Raw genomic sequence first — 22,461 nt, forward strand, 5'->3', positions numbered from 1 at the left:
CGATTACATTTGTCATTTAAACCCCTCGTGTCTCTTTGCACTTCGTATTGAGTGTTATTTCTGTACCAAGCATTTGTACCTTGTTCCTCGGTTTGATTCATGTTCATTGATCTAGTTTCTTGTTACTCGTTCTTGTTTCTTGCCTTGCCCAGTTTATGCCTGTTTGTAGATCACCTGACCCACTGCCTGTTTTCTTCAGCCACGCTTTTGTCTCATGATTTGGATTGGTCTGCCTGCCTCTCTTTATTAAAAGCTCTTTTCTGCACTTGCATCCGTCCTAACCTTCATTTCGTGGAATACGTGACAACTAATGTGAAATTATATCTTTACAGCTACATTAATGTTTAATGAAGTGTAATTATAATTACAATTATAATCACCAAGTAAATAAAAATCAACAGCTCTATTAGATATTAGACAAGTGTAGCTTTTGTGTGTGTGTATGTGTGTGTGTTTGTGTGTGTGTTTGTGTGCGTGTGTGTGTGTGTGTGTCTGTACGTGTGTTTGTGTGCGTGTGTATGTACGTGTGTGTGTGTGTCTGTACGTGTGTGTGTGTGTGTGTGTGGGTGTGTCTGTACGTGTGTTTGTGTGCGTGTGTATGTACGTGTGTGTGTGTGTCTGTACGTGTGTGTGTGTGTGTGTGTGGGTGTGTCTGTACGTGTGTGTGTGTATGTGTCTGTACGTGTGTGTGTGTGTGTGTCTGTACGCATGTATGTGTCTGTACGCGTGTGTGTGTGTGTGTGTGTGTGTGTGTGTGTGTGTGATGCCGTAACTGATGCATTTCTGTTCAACTCTGCAGTGTTTACTGAACCGTGATGCACAGGGAGTTAGAGCTTCTGGATGTTATCGCATGCTTTTGTTATTTAGACATCTCCAAGCTTCATGGTTGAGTTCCTGAGTAAGGGTCAGATCACAACCGAGCAGACCAAGATACATCCATAACAATTACCTCAGAGCCTCCCCAACTTTATTTTCTTCACAGATAAAATATGAGACTCTAGCATAGTACGGAATCTAAAAGAGAACCTGACGCTGAGGAACACTGACATATGAGTAGGAGAAACATTCCTGAGAATGTGGAACTGTCAGGGTCTCAGACTGGGGTAGGATCAGGGTCTGGGGCTAAAACTGACAGGGTTCTTAGATGATCCTGGTGGAACAGGGTTCTCACACCTCTCGCAGCACATTCACAATGCTTCTTGCCCTGTGGACCATGAGGTCATGATGGAAGTCGATGTGCTTTCATGGAGAACCATCTGGGGTTCTGTAAGAAATACCTCTTCAAACACATTCAGGGGTTCCAGCTTCATGACTCTCTCTCTCTCTCTCTCTCTCTCTCTCCCTCTGCACAGTGCCATCACTCTGGATAACACACTGGTCATCCTCTCGGCTGTGGCTCCAGATGCTGGACGTTATTATGCTCAGGCTGTAAATGACAAGAATGGGGAGAATAAGACGAGTCAGCCAGTCACACTCACTGTAGAGAGTGAGTAACACATAACACACACACACACACACACACACACACACAATTTATTCAATTGTGAATTAGTGCTGAAATTTGAGTGTATGTGTTAAGGGTTAAGGAGAGAAGTTTTCTTGCTACAGGGACTGAGATATGCTTGTACAGGTGTGTGTGTGTGTGTGTGTGTGTGTGTGGAGGACAAACCTCGCCAGCAGCTGCAGTGGTGTATCAGCACTCAGCAGAGACTCTGCAGGCGAAATACTGCCAAAATAATCTCTCCTCCCCTTTCTCTCTCTCTCTCTTTCTCTCTCACTCTCTCTTTCTCTGTCTTTCTTTCTCTCTCTCTTTCTCTCTCTCTTTCTCTCTCTCTCTCTTCCTCGCTCTCTTTCCCTTTCTCTCTCACTCTCTCTTTCTCTGTCTTTCTTTCTCTCTCTCTCTTTCCCTTTCTCTCTCTCTCTCTCTTTCTCTCTCTCTCTTTCTTACTCTCTTCCCCTTTCTCGCTCTCTCTTTCTTTCTCACTCTCTCTCTCTCTCTCTCTGTCTCTCACAAACACACACACACACACACACACACACACACACTGTAACCTCTCTCTCTGTGTAGATATTGGTGGTCCTGCAGACCCCATCGCTCCCTCCATTGTTTTCCCTCCCAGGAACACAAGCGTTGTTTCTGGAACCTCAGAGGTCACCATGGAGTGTGTGGCCAATGCCCGGTCAGTGACCTTTCACCTCTGACTTTCTGCCATTACATTCACAAATGTTTTTCTTCCTGTGCAGCTTCATACTGAAAGTCCTTCTCTCTCTCTCTCTCTCTCTCTCTCTCTCTCTCTCTCTCTCTCTCCTCTCTCTCTCTGTCAGGCCGTTGATCAAGCTGAGTATAAGCTGGAGGAGGGACGGTGTTCCTGTGCGTTCAGGTCTGAGTGACTTTAATCGCAGGTTGACCCTCCTCAGTCCCACCATCACTGATTCAGGATTTTACGAGTGTGAGGCAGAGCTACGGAGCAGTAGTGTACCGTCCGTTAGTGCTGGAGCATTTCTGAATGTGTTGGGTAGATACAGTGCACACACACACAAACACATATAAATAAATAAATAGATCATATAATGTCATCCTCCATAAGAGGCCTCAGTTTTTTCTGTGCTTGACCTTGATCTCTGTTCCTGTCTTTCAGAGCCTCCACAGTTTGTGAAGGAACCAGAGAAGCACATCACTGCTGAGATGGAGAAGGTGGTGGACATTCCTTGCCAGGCAAAAGGTAAGTGAAGATCATCAGCATCATCATCTGAACCGTGATATGATACTGTGTGTTTGTGTGTATGATGCATACCTGGCATGAACATGCATCCTGGGTGATTGGAACAGGTTAAGAACAGGTGTGATCTGATCACTCAATCCTTCTGCAGTGGTCTGGTATGCATATGACCACAAATCCACTAATCGATTGCGTCCTTGCCCTCGCTGGAGAATATGTCCTCACTGTGAGAATTTGAGCTGAGTTTTCTGCCGCTAGGCTAATCGATAAAGATGACGCTAAAACATTTAAGAGCAACACCGCTGCTTCTCATAGCTTCTTTATTCTTCTCATATACAGTGTAAATGTCTTTCAGCTCTCTACTCCTGACCAGATCATTGAGAAGGATGTTAATACCTGCTGTGAAAAAGGACCTGCCAAAACCTTTCTCTCTCTGTGTGTGTGTGTGTGTGTGTGTGTGTGTGTGTGTGTGTTCTCAGGTGTTCCCCAACCTGATATTGTGTGGTATAAGGATGCAGTTCCCATCAGTCCATTGAAGAATCCTCGTTATCATGTTCTGGCTGGTGGGAGTCTACAGATTAATGGCCTTCTGCCTGATGACACTGGAATGTTCCAGTGTTTTGCTCGCAATGCTGCTGGAGAAGTGCAAACCAGCACCTACCTTGCCGTCACCAGTATGTATACTGTTTCTGTGTGTGTTACACATGGGACTTTGGGATAGCAGATTCTGGATTAAATACATCTATATAAGCAGACGATGCAGATAAATTAGTGCAGGACCTGAGACTGGTAGATCATAAGCTGAGCCTGGGACTGAGGCAGTTTCAGCACGACTAAGAATGGTGCATGTGAGTCATGAAAAGTGAGTAAGACTGAGACTGGGGTCTTTCTGACCGTCTGACACTTGCTTCAACAACAGCTGGGACTTTCTTCTAAACCTTATGCCAGAAGGAATAAAGCACCTAAGAATCTAGCAGGTCTCCAGCAGCCAGAGAGAACATATACATCCAGGGGCAGAGGGAGCGGGTTGTCCAGTAATCATAGGGTTGGAGGTTCGGTTCCCAGCTCACATGCCTCCACATGCCGAAGTGTACTTGGGCAAAACCCTGAGTGTGTGTGTGTGTGTGTGTGAATGGCTGAATGAGAAACAGAGTAAAGCGCTTTGTAGAATTGCTAAGGTTAAAAGGTGTTATATAAGTGCAGACCATTTCACAAGCATTGGACATATCTAATACAACAATTTGGAATGTCCTGAAAAAGAAAGACACCAATAGTGTACTAACAACCAGACATGGAACAGATCAGCCAAGGAAAACAACAACAACAACAGCTGATGACAGCTGTGAAGAAAAATACAAAGCCAACAAGACTTCGAGAGCAGAAATACAGAATATATAAACCGCTGATCAGCAAAATGAACCTCCACCAAAGTGATGGAAAGGCAAAAGTGTGGAGAAAGAAAGGATCTGCTCATGATCCAAAACATACAAGCTCATCTGTGAAACATGGTGGAGGTAGTGTCATGGCTTGGACTTGCATGGCTGCTTTTGGAACATTCTCACTAATCTTCATCAGGGGGAAAGTGGAAGGTTTTAGACTGGACAAGTCCATCACCAGACCTTCACCAAACTGATCAGCATCTCACCTCCTGAAGAGGAGAATGAAAGGAGAAACCCCCTGAAACAAACAACTACTGAAAGAAGCTACAGGAAAAACCTGGAGAAGCTTCACAGAAGAAGAAAGCAGCAGTTTGGTGTCAGTGAGTCGCAGGATTGATGCAGTTACTGCGAGTAAAAGGGAAACGCAACCAAATGTTCAGGACTGACCTGTTCCTATACTTTTGCTCACCTAAAAACTGGGTGGTCCGATACAAAAGGTACCATGTGTGGGATTAATTTTCCATCAAAAGTATTGCGGTCATGGATCGAAAAATAATAAGTGTGAATCAAAATTTTTTAACTGCATTTACAATTATATCACACAAAACTGAATCATGAATTCAAAGTTTTCTGAATCCCACAAAAAATCAGCTTTTCCTATTTAAACTCTTATGCTGTTCCCTTTCAAAGGGAACTTCGACGGTGCATTTAGCATAACAGTATGGGAACGCCTTGCGCGCGTGACCGGTATCTGAAGCGTGTGTAAAATCATGCCTCTACTTATAGGCCTACCATGATCAGGTGATGTGGTAATTAAGCGCGTCGCATGATATATATATGGCACCTGTGAACCACGCCGCCAGACTTATTATCTTCAGCGAGACTGCATGTCTGTTGTTTGTGTGACAAAAACGCTTCATTTCTACTCGATATTTTCTCAAAATCTCTTAACTTTTCTATCCTTTTTTAGAGGAAAAGAGAGGGAAGTAATGAGCGAGAAAGAATTCAAGAAGTGTGTTACGGCTTGCTCCCGTTTCATCACGGGGAAAAGTGCACACTTTCTGGGTGAAGTGTTAGCGGTGTAGTATGCAATGGCAGCCTCGAGAGGCTGCGCATGGTAACGCCTACATTAAGCAGCTCGGCTCGCGACTCGCGCTCTTCAAGAAAAAAAAACGGAAGCCGAAGCGAGTCGGGTTTCAGAGCCTCGCAAATCTGGGCCGGCCGCTGCTGAGGCAGCTAGCCGTCTCAGGTTTGGGGGATCTCTTATAGATCCGGAAGAGGAGCTGGAGACGAGCGCTGCTCTATTTCTTGCTCTGTCTTCCGGGTTCGGCTCTCCGCTGGATTTTGGAGCTCACGTCGCGACTCCTCCTTCCGCTGTGGAAAGCCAAAAGGTAATAATTCCTCTGTGACTCTGAGGAGTTAGAAGGATGTGTTAAAAACTGAGAGCAGCATATAAAGAGCTGCTTGAAGTGATTACCCAGTGAAAGTAAATCCCTCACACTGCAGAAATTCCCCTGTCTTCCAGAAGTGCATGACAAAATCTCAGGCTTCTGGGGGAAAACCACGCAGAAGCCATATTCATAACCCCACGATGTTGGATTATTCGGCCATTGTGGGATTGAACGGCATGGCTATTTAGCTATGCTCAAGGTGGAGGAGGCGCTTGCAAGCTACCTCTCTCCACCGACGGCAGGTAATTACGGGGGCCGGCTTGCATCCAAACCATGTAAGGCCACCGTGGCATTGGTGGGCAAGCCTATGCAGTAGTAGTCTTGCTTGTGGGTCACTGCAGACAATGACAGGGTTGCAGGCCTACCAAGCAGACCTTCTGAGTGAGCTTGACATATGGCGGCATTCAAAAAAAGCCAGTTCCTTCCCTGTTGTCTCGAGCTCACCCGGGCGTCCACGAGTGGAGCCTGAGCCAGCACTAGTGTGAGGGAGACCCAGAAGGAGATTATGGCAGCCTGCCAACCCCCGCAGACAGCCAGGGGAACCGGACGGCCACAATCGCAGTCTGCTACTAGTCCTGATCTGAGAATGGTCATAAAGGCCAAGCAGGCAAAGAAGAGCTGTCCTGAGGGGCCATGGAGGGATGTATCTGGGGACATGAGGTTGTTAGGGCAGGTAGCCCCCAGTGCTACTGTAGGGTCTCCCCTAGCCAAGGCGGTCCCCAAGTTTTTAGTGTTCTCTGGTCAGCGAGCTGTCACAGGGCAACGAAAATCTGATGCTTCCCTCCAATAGAATGTGGAATAGTTAACGTCACTAAAAGGCCATCGGGCAGCGTGCAAACTTCTGCCAAATGTGTCTCCATGGGTTCTGATTAAACTTAGAAAAGGTTACCGGGTCCAGTTATAGCTCGACCCCATCAACCCCCCCCCCCTCCCGCGTTCACAGGTGTGCTCACCACAGCAGTCAGCACAGACCAGAGCCCGACGTTAGCGCAGGAAGTAAGCCCTCTTTTGGACAATGGGGCCATAGAACATGTACCCCGTTCCCGAAGGGAGGGAGGTTTACAGCCATTATTTCCTGTTCCGCAAAAAAGTGGGAGTATGCGGCCAATTTTAGATCTGCATCATCTGAACCGTACTCTTCGGACATACAGGTTCAGAGGCTGATGCTCAAACTTATCGTGCCACAGATTCAGTTCGAGAACTGGTTTGTGGCGATAGATCTAAAAGGTGCATATTTCCACATAGAAATATCGCTAGCTTTATCCCCTCGCACCTTCACAAAGTGCATGGATGTCACTCTGGCTCCATTGGGACTCCAGGGCATCTGTGTACCAAACTACCTGGATGACTGGTTAATTCTAGCATGATCCAGGGAGTTGGCGGTTCAACATCGAGATGTTGTTCTCGCCCACATGAAGAGCTTGGGGCTCAGGTTGAATCTCAGAAAAGTATGCTTTCCCCAGTGCAGTGGACAACTTTTCTAGGGGTTATAGGATTCTACTACGATGAGGGTGTTTCTATCCCCAACATGCGTAGTGTCAATCCTATCAACACTGAGCAAGATAAAGCTGGATCTTGGGAGACTTTTGGGGTGGAGTCCACACATGTGGCCGAGGTCACATCTGTATGCTGCTCCCTCCATCGCTCTGCTCCCACAAGCTCTAGCGAGAGTTCACCAAGACAGTCTGCTACTAGCACCTTTTTGGCCAGCTCGAACATGGTTCTGGGAGATAATATCCCTGCGAGATGGCACTCCTTGGGAGATTCCCATCCGCAGGGATCCACTGTAGACCCAGTAAACTGTGCAATAGCTACAGTCCTGGAGCTCCTACAAGAACATTTCTCAGCGGGGTGGGCTCCTTCTACAATCAGGGTTACGTGGCCGCCATTTCGGCCAGCCACACCCCTGTTGAGGGAGCCTCTGTGGGGCAACATCCTCTAACTTCGAGGTTCATGCATGGTTTCAGACGGCTGAGGCCCATCTGCAGGCCGCGCATACCTTCCTGGGACCTTCTGTGGTCCTGGAAGGTCTCTTGGGTGCCCCATTCAAGCCCCTAGAGTGGATCTACTGTCTCAAACCAGAGGGCTGATTTATCACCCTTGGCCAGAACTATGGAAACTGTGGGTCTGGCCCCTGAGAGGCACCAGCTCATAGATTCTGGTCTTACAACTGAGATTGTAGAAACCATGTTAAATGCTAGAGCACCATCCACAAGGAAATTGTATGCACTCAAGTGGCAGCTTTTTGTCTTGTGCTGTGAGGAATGTCAGCTAGACCCAGTGAACTGCACAATAGCTACAGTCCTGGAGTTCTTACAAGAATGTTTCTCAGCAGGCTGGGCTCCTTCTACAATCAGGGTTACGTGGCCGCCGTTTCGGCCAGCCATGCCCCTGTTGATGGAGCCTCTGTGGGGCAACATCCTCTAACTTCGAGGTTCATGCGTGGTGTCAGATGGCTGAGGCCCATCTGTAGGCCATGCATAACTTCCTGGGACCTTCTGTGGTCTTGGAAGGTCTGTCAGGGGCCCCATTTGAGGCCTTAGAGTCAGCCTCTGAGAAGCTTCTGACTCTAAAGTTAGCTCTTTTACTAGCCCTGACATCTCTCAAGCGAGTGGGAGGTCTACAAGCTCTCTCTGTTGCCCCTTCCTGCCTTGACTTTACCGCTGGATTAGCCAAGGCCTTCCTGTATCCTAGGCCGGATTATATTCGTAAAGCGCCTACATCGGCTGCCCACCCTGTGGTGTTGCAGACTTTCTGCCCTCCTCTTTTCCTCACACCGGAACAAGAGAGGATGCACCTGCTGTGTCCAGTAAGGGCTCTCTGTACTTACATCCACCGCTCCGGCCAGTGGCGTAAGTCGAAGCAGCTACTGGTCTGCTTTGGCAGCGACAGGAAAAGTGATGCTGTGTCAAAGCAGCGCATCTCTACTTGGATAGTGGAAGCAATCTCTAGGGCTTACGACACGCGGTCTCGCCAGGCCTCTGGGCATAAGAGCTCATTCCACTAGGGCGGTCGCCTCCTCAAAGGCTTTGTCCAAAGGGGTATCCTTGCGGGATGTGTGTGCGGCTGCAGGGTGGTTTACACACAGTCATCCGTTATTACAGCCTGGATATTCATTCCACCCTGGGCTCGAGTGTCTTGCAGTGACCCTCGGGCTTGGGTATTTTTGAACAGGCCGTACCCTCGGTATGACAGAGTGGGTATTCCCGTTCCCATACTGTTATGCTGAATGCAACATCGAAGTTCCCTTTGAAAGGGAACGTCGGGGTTACATGCGTAACCCCGTTCCCTGAGAAGGGAACGAGATGTTGCATAGCACTGTCATACCAGGGCAGGCCTGTGAATTGCGTCTTCACTTCAGATAATAAGGCTGGCGGCATGGTTCACAGGTGCCATATATATATCATGCAACGTGCTTAATTGCCACGTCACCTGATCATGGCAGGCCTAAAAGTAGAGGCATGATTTTACACAAGCTTCAGATACCGGTCACGCGCGCAAGGTGTTCCCATACTGTTATGCTAAATGCAATGTCTCGTTCCCTTCTCAGGGAACAGGGTTACATGCGTAACCCCGACGTTTTTCCCTTCGCGCGTGTTTCCACATTCTCCGCTTACTTTTCCAAAAGCCACAGTTCAAGTTTCATGTAAATCAGGGCGGGTTTTAGCATCACCATTGGTCCACTACAGCCCCTCCTCTAGCCAATCAATCGAAGAGGGGAGTTGACGTCACTCCACTTCGACTCATGGCTGTTGTGTTCATAGACGTACGTAGATGCCGTGTTGGCCGCTGGATCGTCAACGTCACCGCCATATTGATCCGCGCAAGACTGCCCTATAAACAAATAGAAGTAAACGGAGGAGCTGCATTTCATTTCTGGATAAAAAGCACAATAATGTTTACATTTCTCAAATGATTTCAATGGTTTATGATCTGCGTGGAGTCTCAAGTTACTTACAATCTCAATAGTTAGACTTTATTATTGTTATATTGTCATAAGGAATTGTGAAAACTCACACGTCCAGCATAGATTCTGATTATTTTTCCTGTTTAATAAATGTAATATAATTTAATATACATGAAATGTGCATAAAGTTTTTTTCATTGTGGAAATGGATTTTTCTGTCTTCAGCCCCAACTTTTATTTTTTCTTCTGCTCCAGGTCTGAATTCTGTTAGCAAAACTCTTTCATTTATAAATACTTAAAAACATCAAAATACTGCGTGTTTAAGTAATAATAATAATAATAATAATCGACCATCACTGTACCAAACTGGAACAAAATCAGCAAATACAATAAAATACTGAGACACTGGCTCACTATTTAAGGATATAAAAGGATACAGATTTACTCCAAAACAGACAATTACTCAGATAATTATAATAAAATCCTTTATGGATCCGGTAAAACATTTATACCTTAATAATAATAATAATAATAATAATAATAATAATAATAATAATAATAATGAGCCACAATTTGATGACAAACTATTAAATCATTAATATTAAAAGCCATGTTCAAGTTGTTTAACGCGTCTAGATGTAAATATGAGGAAATAGAAGCTGAAATTCTGATCCATCACCTCATATTAATCTTTTGATCTCAAACCCAAATATCTTAAGTGTACAGCATAAACAATAGGATTGGTTTCTGAGATCGTGTGTGTGTGTGTACACGTGTGTGTGTGCGTGTGTGTTTTCTCTCAGGTATTGCACCGAACATCACTGCAGGTCCATCAGACAGCACGGTGATTGATGGGATGTCAGTCATTATGCACTGTGAGACAGCAGGAGCTCCACGGCCTGCTATCACTTGGCAGAAAGGTATATCTCTCTAAACCACACATATATACACACACACACGCGCACACACACATGCACACACGCACACACGCACACACACACACACACGCACACACACACACACGCGCGCGCGTGCACGCACACACATACACACACGCGCGCACACACACACGCACACACATATGCATACACGCACACACACACACGCACACACAAAATCTCAGAAACCAACACACCAACTCAAAGATGAAAATAGACACATGATGAAGCTATGCTGAATAATAAAACACACTTCTTTTGCTCAGTATAATTGTGTGTGTATGCGTGTGTGTGTGTGTGTGTGTGTGTGTGTGTGTGTAGCTGAGCATGTATTAGCAAGTGGATCGGTCCAGTTGCCGCGCTTCACCCTGTTAGAATCTGGCAGCCTTTTGATTAGCCCTGCCCGCCTATCTGACTCGGGTAGATACACCTGTACTACAAGCAACTCACGTGGCATTGACCAGGCCTCAGCACACCTTGGGGTGTGGGGTAAGTGTGTGTGTGTGTGTGTGTGTGTGTGCAAGGTAAATCTGAATGAAGTCTTACATAATGCTTTATATATCTCTCTCTTTGTGCGTGTGTGCGTGTGTGGGTGTGGGTGTGTGTGTGTGTGTGCATGTGTGTTTGTGTGTGTGTATGTGTGTGTGTGTGTGTGTGTGTTTTCCAGCTCGTACCCGTATCTCCAACCCACCTCAGGATCAAAGTGTCATTAAGGGCACTAAAGCCACCCTGACCTGCGGAGTGTCTCATGACCCCAGTGTTACTGTTAGGTAAACACACTCTCTTTATATTCTCTATATAGGCCACATAAACACCATCATCATTCCACTGTGGGCGTGTCCCCAAATCACACCCCCCTCTTCACTATATAGGCTACATAAACACCATCATCATTCCACTGTGGGCGTGTCCCCAAACACACACCCCCTCTTCACTATATAGGTCACATAAACACCATCATCATTCCACTTTGGGCGTGTCCCCAAACCACACACCCCCCTCTTCACTATATAGGTCACATAAACACCATCATCATTCCATGGTGGGCGTGTCCCCAAACCACACCCCCCCCCTTCACTATATAGGTCACATAAACACCATCATCATTCCACTGTGGGTGTGTCCCCAAACCACACACCCCCCTCTTCACTATATAGGCCACAATAACACCATCATCATTCCACTGTGGGCGTGTCCCCAAACCACACACCCCCCCTTCACTATATAGGTCACATAAACACCATCATTCCACTGTGGGTGTGTCCCCAAACCACACACCCCCCTCTTCACTATATAGGCCACAATAACACCATCATCATTCCACTGTGGGCGTGTCCCCAAACCACACACCCCCCTCTTAACTATATAGGCCACATAAACACAATCATCATTCCACTGTGGTCGTGTCCCCAAACCACATGCTCTATTTTACTGGATATCATCCTCTTTGCATGGCCTCAGTCTCAGTGAAGGAGGTGTGGCCTCTGTACCTATCAATCTCAGTGAAGGAGCTGTGGTCAGGGTTGTTTATGTCCTCCTCTGTCCTGACTGAAGAGGCATAAAATCAATAGTGAGAACACACACACACACACACACTGACTAACATAAACCCTCATTCCTCTATAATACACTATTTATGTATACTACCATTTGTTTGGAATCACTCACAAAATTTCACATTTTCCATGAAAGCTCATTGTTTCATCAAATAATTTGCAAAATTAATAGAAAATATAGTCAAGAAATTGACAACTTTAGAGATCATTATTTCTGCTTGAGATAATTTAGTGTGTCAACCTCTGCTTTAAGAAGATTATCCTCCACTGGTAGCAGATATAGCCTTTGGCACACTAGGTGTCAGTTTGTTGAGGTAATCTGCATCAGTTTCACTCCTAAGCACCTCCCACAAGTTGCATTGGCTTGATGAGTACTACCATCCGTACCATCCATACCATCCGTACCATCCATACCATCCAGTCCAGCGCCATCCACAGGATACAGCATGGAGTTGCCAAATGAAGTGATAGCCTTCCTCATTTAAGATTCCTTTTACCCTTCACAAATTCCCAACTTTACCAGCACCAAAGCACCCTCAGACCATCACATTACCTCCTCCAGGCTTCACATGCACCTTCACATGCACTCCTCCAGCATCTTTTACTTTGTTCTGCACCTTACAAATGTTCTTCTCTGTGATCCAAACACCACCTACAACACCAATTCCAGAAAAGGTTTTTTTCACAATATATATACACTCATTTCAAATCTGATGACGGTGTCTGGATGGCAACATATGTTGCTCCAAAATGTGTACTTATCTTTCTGCATTAATGCTGCCCTCACAGATGTGTGAGTTCCCCATGCCATGGGCACTGACATGCTCCCATACCATGGACACTGACACACACCATACCATGGGTACTGACACGCCCCCATACCATGGGCACTGACACACACCATACCATGGGCACTGACACGCTCCCATACCATGGGCACTGACACGCCCCCATACCATGGGCACTGACACGCCCCCATACCATGGGCACTGACACACATCATACCATGGGCACTGACACACACCATACCATGGGCACTGACATATCCCTATACCATGGGCACTGACACACACCATACCATGGGCACTGACACGCTCCCATACCATGGGCACTGACACACCCCCATGCCATGGCCACTGACACACCCCCATGCCATGGCCACTGACACATCCCCATACCATGGGCACTGACACACACCATACCATGGGCACTGACACACCCCCATACCATGGGCACTGACACACACCATACCATGGGCATTGACACGCTCCCATACCATGGGCACTGACACACCCCCATGCCATGGCCACTGACACACCCCCATGCCATGGCCACTGACACATCCCCATACCATGGGCACTGACACACACCATACCATGGCCACTGACACATCCCCATACCATGGGCACTGACACACACCATACCATGGGCACTGACACACCCCCATACCATGGGCACTGACACACACCATACCATGGGCACTGACATATCCCTATACCATGGGCACTGACACACACCATACCATGGGCACTGACACGCCCCCATACCATGGGCACTGACACACATCATACCATGGGCACTGACACATCCCCATACCATGGGCACTGACACACCCCCATACCATGGGCACTGACACACACCATACCATGGGCACTGACACACCCCCATACCATGGGCACTGACACACACCATACCATGGGCATTGACACGCTCCCATACCATGGGCACTGACACACACCATACCATGGGCACTGACACACACCATACCATGGGCACTGACACATCCCCATACCATGGGCACTGACACGCCCCCATACCATGGGCACTGACACACCCCCATACCATGGGCACTGACACGCCCCCATACCATGGGCACTGACACACACCATACCATGGGCACTGACACATCCCCATACCATGGGCACTGACACACCCCCATACCATGGGCACTGACACACACCATACCATGGGCACTGACACACCCCCATACCATGGGCACTGACACACACCATACCATGGGCATTGACACGCTCCCATACCATGGGCACTGACACACACCATACCATGGGCACTGATACGCTCCCATACCATGGGCACTGACACACACCATACCATGGGCACTGACACATCCTCATACCATGGGCACTGACATGCCCCCATACCATGGGCACTGACACACCCCCATACCATGGGCACTGACAAGCCCCCATACCATGGGCACTGACACACACCATACCATGGGCACTGACACATCCCCATACCATGGGCACTGACACACACCATACCATGGGCACTGACACGCTCCCATACCATGGGCACTGACACGCCCCCATACCATGGGCACTGACACACATCATACCATGGGCACTGACACACCCCTATACCATGGGCACTGACACACACCATACCATGGGCACTGACACACACCATACCATGGGCACTGACACATCCCCATACCATGGGCACTGACACACCCCCATGCCATGGGCACTGAACCACACCATACCATGGGCACTGACACACACCATACCATGGGCACTGACACGCTCCCATACCATGGGCACTGACACATCCCCATACCATGGGCACTGACACGCTCCCATACCATGGGCACTGACACATCCCCATACCATGGGCACTGACACATCCCCATACCATGGGCACTGACACACCCCCATGCCATGGGCACTGAACCACACCATACCATGGGCACTGACACACACCATACCATGGGCACTGACACATCCCCATACCATGGGCACTGACACACCCCCATACCATGGGCACTGACACACACCATACCATGGGCACTGACACACCCCCATACCATGGGCACTGACACACACCATACCATGGGCACTGACACACACCATACCATGGGCACTGACACACATCATATCATGGGCACTGACACGCCCCCATACCATGGGCACTGACACGCCCCCATACCATGGGCACTGACACACATCATATCATGGGCACTGACACGCCCCCATACCATGGGCACTGACACACACCATACCATGGGCACTGACACGCTCCCATACCATGGGCACTGACACACACCATACCATGCGCACTGATACGCTCCCATACCATGGGCACTGACACACACCATACCATGGGCACTGACACATCCCCATACCATGGGCACTGACACTCCCCCATACCATGGGCACTGACACGCCCCCATACCATGGGCACTGACACACATCATACCATGGGCACTGACACGCCCCCATACCATGGGCACTGACACACCCCCATACCATGGGCACTGACACACCCCCATACCATGGGCACTGATACGCTCCCATACCATGGGCACTGACACACACCATACCATGGGCACTGACACATCCCCATACCATGGGCACTGACACTCCCCCATACCATGGGCACTGACACGCCCCCATACCATGGGCATTGACACGCTCCCATACCATGGGCACTGACACACACCGTACCATGGGCACTGACACGCTCCCATACCATGGGCACTGACACACACCATACCATGGGCACTGATACGCTCCCATACCATGGGCACTGACACACACCATACCATGGGCACTGACACATCCCGATACCATGGGCACTGACACTCCCCCATACCATGGGCACTGACACGCCCCCATACCATGGGCACTGACACACATCATACCATGGGCACTGACACGCTCCCATACCATGGGCACTGACACACACCATACCATGGGCACTGACACATCCTCATACCATGGGCACTGACATGCCCCCATACCATGGGCACTAACACACACCATACCATGAGCACTGACATGCCCCCATACCATGGGAACTGACACGCCCCCATACCATGGGAACTGACACACACCATATCATGGGCACTGACACACCCCCATGCCATGGGCACTGAACCACACCATACCATGGGCACTGACACACCCCCAGACCATGGGCACTGACACGCCCCCATACCATGAGCACTGACACACCCCCATACCATGGGCACTGACACGCCCCTATACCATGGGCACTGACATACCCCCATGCCATTGGCACTGATACACCCCCATGCCATGGGCACTGACACACACCATACCATGGGCACTGACACACACCATACCATTGGCACTGACATGCCCCCATACCATAGGCATTGACACGCCCCCAAACCATGACAGACACTGGATTTTTGGACATGACGCTGATAACAGCGTACTTTTCCTCTTTGGCCCGGAGAACACGACGGCTGTTTTTTGTCCAAAAACTATTTGAAATGTCGACTCGTTGGACCATAAAACACGATTCCACTGTGCTACTGTCCATCTCAGATGAGACCGAGCCCAGAGGAGTGGGCGGAGCTTCCAGACAGTGTTAATGTACGGCTTCTGCTTTGCATAGTAAAGCCTTAACGTGCATCTGTGAATGCAGCGGCGAATGGTGTCGACTGACAAAGGTTTACCAGAGTATTCCCGAGCCCATGTCAGGATCTCCATTACAGACTCATGAGGGTTTTTAAGACAGTAACTTCTGAGGGATCAGAGATCACGCACATTCAGAAGTGGTTTTTGGCCTCGCCCTTTACGTACCGAGATATAATTATATTGTGCACTGTAGAAGGTGAAACGCCCCAAATCCTACTGATTTGTCTTTGGGGAATGTTCTTCTCAAAGTGTTGGATTATTTGCTTTTGGAAATTGGCAAGACTTGACTCATCCTTGCTCTTGAATGACTCAGCTTTTCTTGGAGGGTCCTTATATACTGTAACACCTGTTTAGCCTCACCTGTTTCACATCACCTTGTTATTTCAGCTTGTCACATCGTTATTAGTCCTAAATTGCAACTGTCCCAACTTTTTTGGGACTGGGGTTGCAGATTTGTCTGTTCATAACACTTTTTTCCAATCATCCTCTTTCCAGTGTCTGTGTTCTTTTGCCCATTTGAATGATTTTTGTATCAGATCTGCTTTTTCTCTGGAACTGCCAGCATCCTGGAGTCGAGTCTTCACTGCTGAAGATGAAACTGGTATTATGTGTGCACTATTTAATAAAGCTGCTAGCTGAGGAACTGTGAGGATATATTTATCCTCCTGCACAGTTGTGCACCAGAGCCTCCCACTTCTCTTTCTTCCCTGGTTAGAGGCAGTTTGCACTGTTCTGTGAAGGGAGTAGTACACACCTCTGTAAGATATCTTCAGTTTCTCACATGGAAAAGTCTTCACTTCTCAAAACAACCAGAGACTGACATGTTTCTGAGGAAAGCTCTTTCTTTCTGGACATTTTCAGACCATAATCACGCAGCTTAACCACGCAGCTGTGCTAGCTTAGCTTTCTAATGATGAATTAACCTTTTAACATTAAGATTAGCTAACACAGCGTGCCATTGTCACACAGGACTGAGGGTTACTGGAAATGGGTCTGTGGATGCTTATCTAAATATTCACATAAAAATCACCTGTTTCTGGATATAATCATCATTTACAATGTTAACAACTGTGAAGTCATATTGCTATTTTATAGATAACCACAACATCAGTTAATTAATTAATACTAAAATTTGCCCTGTGTTTATTTTTATTTTAATTGAAAGCTGCATTTAGAAATAACCTGAAATAAAGGGAGTTATCAGTGACAGTTCATTCAGGTGAAAAAAGTTATTTAATAAATAAAAAAAACAACATATTATTAATATTATTATTATTATTATTATTGTTATTATTATTATTATTATTATTGTGTGTGTATGTGTGTTCAGGTTTGTGTGGGAGAAGGATGGTCAGTTGATTAACCCCAGGTCATCTCCACGGATACGGCTGGACACTAACGGTACGTTACACATCTCTCAGACGTGGTCAGGTGACATTGGAACCTACACCTGCAGAGTGACATCACAGGGAGGAAACGACTCTCACACTGCACACCTGAAAGTCAGGTAAATAGCTCACCTTCATCATCATCATCATCATTATCACCATCATCATCAGCAGCATTTGTATCTCTCTGTCTCTCTCCATCTCCGTCTGTTTTATCACTCTCTTTTTCAGTATTACTCTGTAACCCTATCTTTATATCTCCTCATCTCTCTCTAATTCAATTTTCTCTTTTTTATTGCTTTAATACATTCTCATCTTCTCTCTCTCTCTATCTTCTCTTTCTCTCTCCTCTGTCTCTCCTTGATCGCTCTCTCTCTTTCTCTCTCTTTCTCTCTCTCGATATGTCTCTGTCCAATCTGTCCTTCTCTAGTTTGCATTATCATTCCATCCCGAATCCCTAATTTATCTTCTCACTAGAGGTTTGTCCTTTTTAAAGTGCATGCCTCTAACATCAGTCTAAGTGCAGCTGTTATTGAATGAACCTTTACATTAAGCCGCACCCAAATGTAAAACGTCGGGGTTACGCATGTAACCCTGTTCCCTGAGAAGGGAACAAGACATTGCATTTAGCCTAACAGTATGGAAGCGCCCTTGCGCGCGTGACTGGTTTCTGAAGCTTGTGTAAAATCATGCCTCTACTTATAGGCCTGCCATGATATATGGCACCTGTGAACCACCCCGCCAGCCTCTATTATCTGAAGCGAAGACGCAATTCACAGGCCTGCCCTGGTATGACAAAGCTATGCAACGTCTCGTTCCCTTTCAGGGAACAGGGTTACATGCGTAACCCCAACGTTCCCTTTCAAAGGGAATTTCGACGTTGCATTTAGCATAACAGTATGGGAACAGGAATACCCACTCCGTCATACAGAGGGTACGGCCTGTTCAAAAAGACCCAAGCCCGAGGGTCACTGCAAGACACTCGAGCCTGGGGTGGAATGAATATCCAGGCTGTAATAACAGATGAATGTGTGTGGCGTAGACCATCCTGCAGCAGCACATACATCCTGCAAGGATACCCCTTTGTACAAAGCCTTCGAGGCAACCACCCAGTATCGAGTTCACTCAGCAGGTCTGCTTGGTAGGCCTGCAACACTGCCATTGTATGCAGTGACCCACAAGCAAGACCCGATGCCACATAGGCTTTACCCACCAACGCCGAGGTGGCCTTACATGGCTTAGAATGTAAAGTTGGCCTCCCTAAATTACCTGCCGTTAACGGAGAGAGGTGGCTCGCAAGCGCCTCCTCCACCTTTGGCATCGCTAAATAGCTGTGCTGCTCACTCCCCATGACGGCTGAGTAACCAGACGTCGCGGGGTTATAAACACGGCTAGTGTATGGTTTTCTCCAGAACCGTGATATCTCATTTCTGCGGTGTGAGGTAGCTTTATATTTATTTTCACTGGAGAGGAAGCGCTCATCCAGCCTGCTATGAGCCACTTCCTCTTCCCCGGGCCAGTCTATATTCAACTTTTCAACTGCCCTAGAGATCACCTCAAGCAGGTCTTTATATGCTTGAGAGCTGCTGTCGGTTTTTGGTGCAATGGCACCCTCTACCGATTCCTCGGAGTCAGCGAGGGTGTTTTGGCTTTCCATAGGGGAAGGAGGCGTCGGGCGGAGAGCCGGACCCGGAAGACAGAGCAAGAGATAGAGCAGCGCTCGTCTCCGGCTCCTCTTCCAGATCCATACGAGAACCCCACGAGCTTAGCCGACTGGCTGCCTCGGCAGCGGCCGGCCCAGATCCACGAGGCTCTGAAACCCAACTCCCTTCGGACGAGAAGAGAGCGAGCCGAGAGCGTAGCTGCCTAATCGTGAAACGTTCACAATGCTGACAGTCATACCCCTTGAGGGCTGCTGTAGAATGCTCTATGCCCAAACACTTCACGCAGAAAGCGTCCGTCTCCTCCCATGATGAAACGGGAGCAAGGCGTAACACACTTCCTGAAATCTTTCTCGCGCATTATTTCCCTCTCTTTTCTTTTCTTTTTTCTAAAAAAGGGATAGAAAAGTTTAGAGATTTTGAGAAAATATAGAGTAGAAATGAAGCGTTTTTGTCACACAAACAACAGACAGTTTAGAGATTTTGAGAAAATATAGAGTAGAAATGAAGCGTTTTTGTCACACAAACAACAGACATGCAGTCTCGCTGAAGATAAATAAGGTGACGTGGTTCACAGGTGCCATATATATCATGCGACGCGCTTAATTGCCACGTCACCTATCATGGCAGGCCTATAAGTAGAGGCCTGATTTTACACAAGCTTCAGATACCGGTCACGCGCGCAAGGCGTTCCCATACTGTTACGCTAAATGCAACCTTGAAGTTCCCTTTGGAAGGGAACTACAGCCATTCCAGAGGTTTCGATGAGACCGGCGTTAGAGAAGATCTCCCCAAAGCTGTTTTTATGGACTTTCATTCAACTTTCAATATATATATATATATATATATATATATATATATATATATATAAAATAAAAAGTCCTCAAACTTTTCTGAAGGTTTAGTGGTGCACTCAGCTCCAAGGACCTCGCTCTGAAAAAGTGTTTCCCTCTCTCAAAAGAGCAATTCGACCCATTTACAGTTTTGTGTGTGTGTGTGTGTGTGTGTGTGTGTGTGTGTGTGTGTGTGTAAAACACAGACAGTTGCCTCACGCTCCAGAGAACCCAAGTACCATATTGAGCTCCGTGGAGAAGAGAGCCATCAACCTGACGTGGGCAAAACCTTTTGACGGAAACAGTCCTCTCATACGCTACATACTTGAAGTGTCTGAGAACAGTGAGACACACACACACACACACACAGATAGAGAGAGACAGAGAGGCCCACTGCTCTGTGTTTAAAGAGTGAGAGAAGGAATCAGAGAGAGAGACAGAATCAGAGAGAGAAACAGAATCAGAGGGGGAGAGAGACAGACAGACTCAGAGAGAGAGATAGAGATAGAATCAGAGAGAGACAGACAGAATCAGAGAGAGGGAGAGAGAGACAGAATCAGAGAGAGAGAGAGACAGAATCAGAGAGAGAGACAGAATCAGAGAGAGAGAGAGAGAGACAGAACCAGAGAGAGAGAGAGAGAGACAGAATCAGACAGAAAGAGAGAGAGAGACAGAATCAGAGAGATGGAGAGAGAGAGAGAATCAGAGAGGGAGAGGGAGAGGCAGAATCAGAGAGAGGGCGAGAGAGAGAGAGAGAGACAGAATCAGAGAAAGAGTGACAGAATCAGAAAGAGAGACAGAATCAGAGATAGAGAGAGAGAGAGAAAGAGAGAGATACAGAATCAGAGAGAGCTAGAGAGAGAGAGAGACAGAATCAGAGAGAGGGAGAGAAAGAGACAGAATCAGAGAGAGAGACAGAATCAGAGATAGAGAGAGAGAAACAGAATCAGAGAAAGAGTGACAGAATCAGAGAGAGAGACAGAATCAGAGAGAGGGAGAGAAAGAGACAGAATCAGAGAGAGAGAGAATCAGAGAGAGAGAATCAGAGATAGAGAGAGAGAGACAGAATCAGAGAGAGAGAGAATCAGAGATAGAGAGAGAGACATAATCAGAGAGAGAGAGAGACAGAATCAGAGAGAGAAAGAGAGACAGAATCAGAGATAGAGAGAGAGAGAAACAGAATCAGAGAAAGAGTGACAGCATCAGAGAGAGAGACAGAAACAGAGAGAGAAAGAGAGACAGAATCAGAGAGAGAGAGAGAGAAACAGAATCAGAGAAAGAGTGACAGCATCAGAGAGAGAGAGACAGAAACAGAGAGAAGGAGAGAGAGAGACAGAAACAGACTTTGACTTTTAAATTGTCCTTTTATTTAGTTATTTAGATTCCTCCAGATTTTAGTGAGACATAGTAGATAATGAAAAAAAAATCATTAATAAATAAATAAATAAATAATAAAAGTGTAAAAAAAAAGTAAAAAATTAAAAATGACAAAAAAAAAAACCAGGTAAAAAAGAAAACTATTTCACATCCCACTTTTTTTAAAAAAATTAAAACTTAAAACTCCTGCACCTACAGAGCATAAAACCTCCCCAACTGCCCATACTTCCCAAAATTCCCGCAGCCTACGACAGAGCTAGATAGATAGAGAGAGAGACGGAATGAGAGAGAGGGAGAGAAAGAGACAGAATCAGAGAGGGAGAGACAGAATCAGAGATAGAGAGAGAGAGAAAGAGAGACAGAGATACAGAATCAGAGAGAGAGAGAAAAAGAGAGAGAGAGACAGAATCAGAGAGAGAGAGAGACAGAATCAGGGAGAGGGAGAGAGACAGAATCAGAGAGGGAGAGAGGGAGAGACAGAATCAGAGAGGGAGAGAGACAGAATCAGAGAGGGAGAGAGACAGAATCAGAGAAAGGGAAAGAGAGAGAGACAGAATCAAAGAAAGAGATAGAGACAGAATCAGCAAGAGGGAGAGAGAGAGAGGGAGACAGAATCACAGAGAGGGAGAGACAGAATCAGAGAGAGAGAGAATCAGAGGGAGGGAGAGAGACAGAATCAGAGACAGAATCAGAGAGGGAGAGGGAGAGATAGAATCAGAGAGAGAGAGAGATAGACAGACAGAATCAGAGAGAGAGACAGAATCAGAGAGATGGAGAGAGAGAGACAGAATCAGAGAGATGGAGAGAGAGACAGAATCAGAGAGGGAGAGAGAGAGAGACAG

At 47.1% G+C, this 22,461-nt stretch overlaps 1 protein-coding gene across 2 annotated transcripts in view; it reads left to right on the plus strand.

Moving 5' to 3' along the window:
* sdk2b (sidekick cell adhesion molecule 2b) overlaps positions 1-22,461 on the plus strand; it is a 161,582-nt gene that overhangs the window by 108,161 nt on the left and 30,960 nt on the right. For both annotated transcript variants that reach the window (XM_053639090.1, XM_053639088.1), the window contains exons 5-14: positions 1,353-1,486; positions 2,069-2,180; positions 2,326-2,516; positions 2,640-2,723; positions 3,200-3,394; positions 10,261-10,377; positions 10,717-10,884; positions 11,063-11,165; positions 17,691-17,867; positions 20,449-20,585. In XM_053639090.1, the coding sequence (XP_053495065.1) occupies positions 1,353-1,486; positions 2,069-2,180; positions 2,326-2,516; positions 2,640-2,723; positions 3,200-3,394; positions 10,261-10,377; positions 10,717-10,884; positions 11,063-11,165; positions 17,691-17,867; positions 20,449-20,585 (1,418 nt within the window). The remainder of the gene's footprint in view (positions 1-1,352; positions 1,487-2,068; positions 2,181-2,325; positions 2,517-2,639; positions 2,724-3,199; positions 3,395-10,260; positions 10,378-10,716; positions 10,885-11,062; positions 11,166-17,690; positions 17,868-20,448; positions 20,586-22,461) is intronic.

Source organism: Ictalurus furcatus, chromosome 13 (assembly GCF_023375685.1).
Source record: "Ictalurus furcatus strain D&B chromosome 13, Billie_1.0, whole genome shotgun sequence".
NCBI lineage: Eukaryota > Metazoa > Chordata > Actinopteri > Siluriformes > Ictaluridae > Ictalurus > Ictalurus furcatus.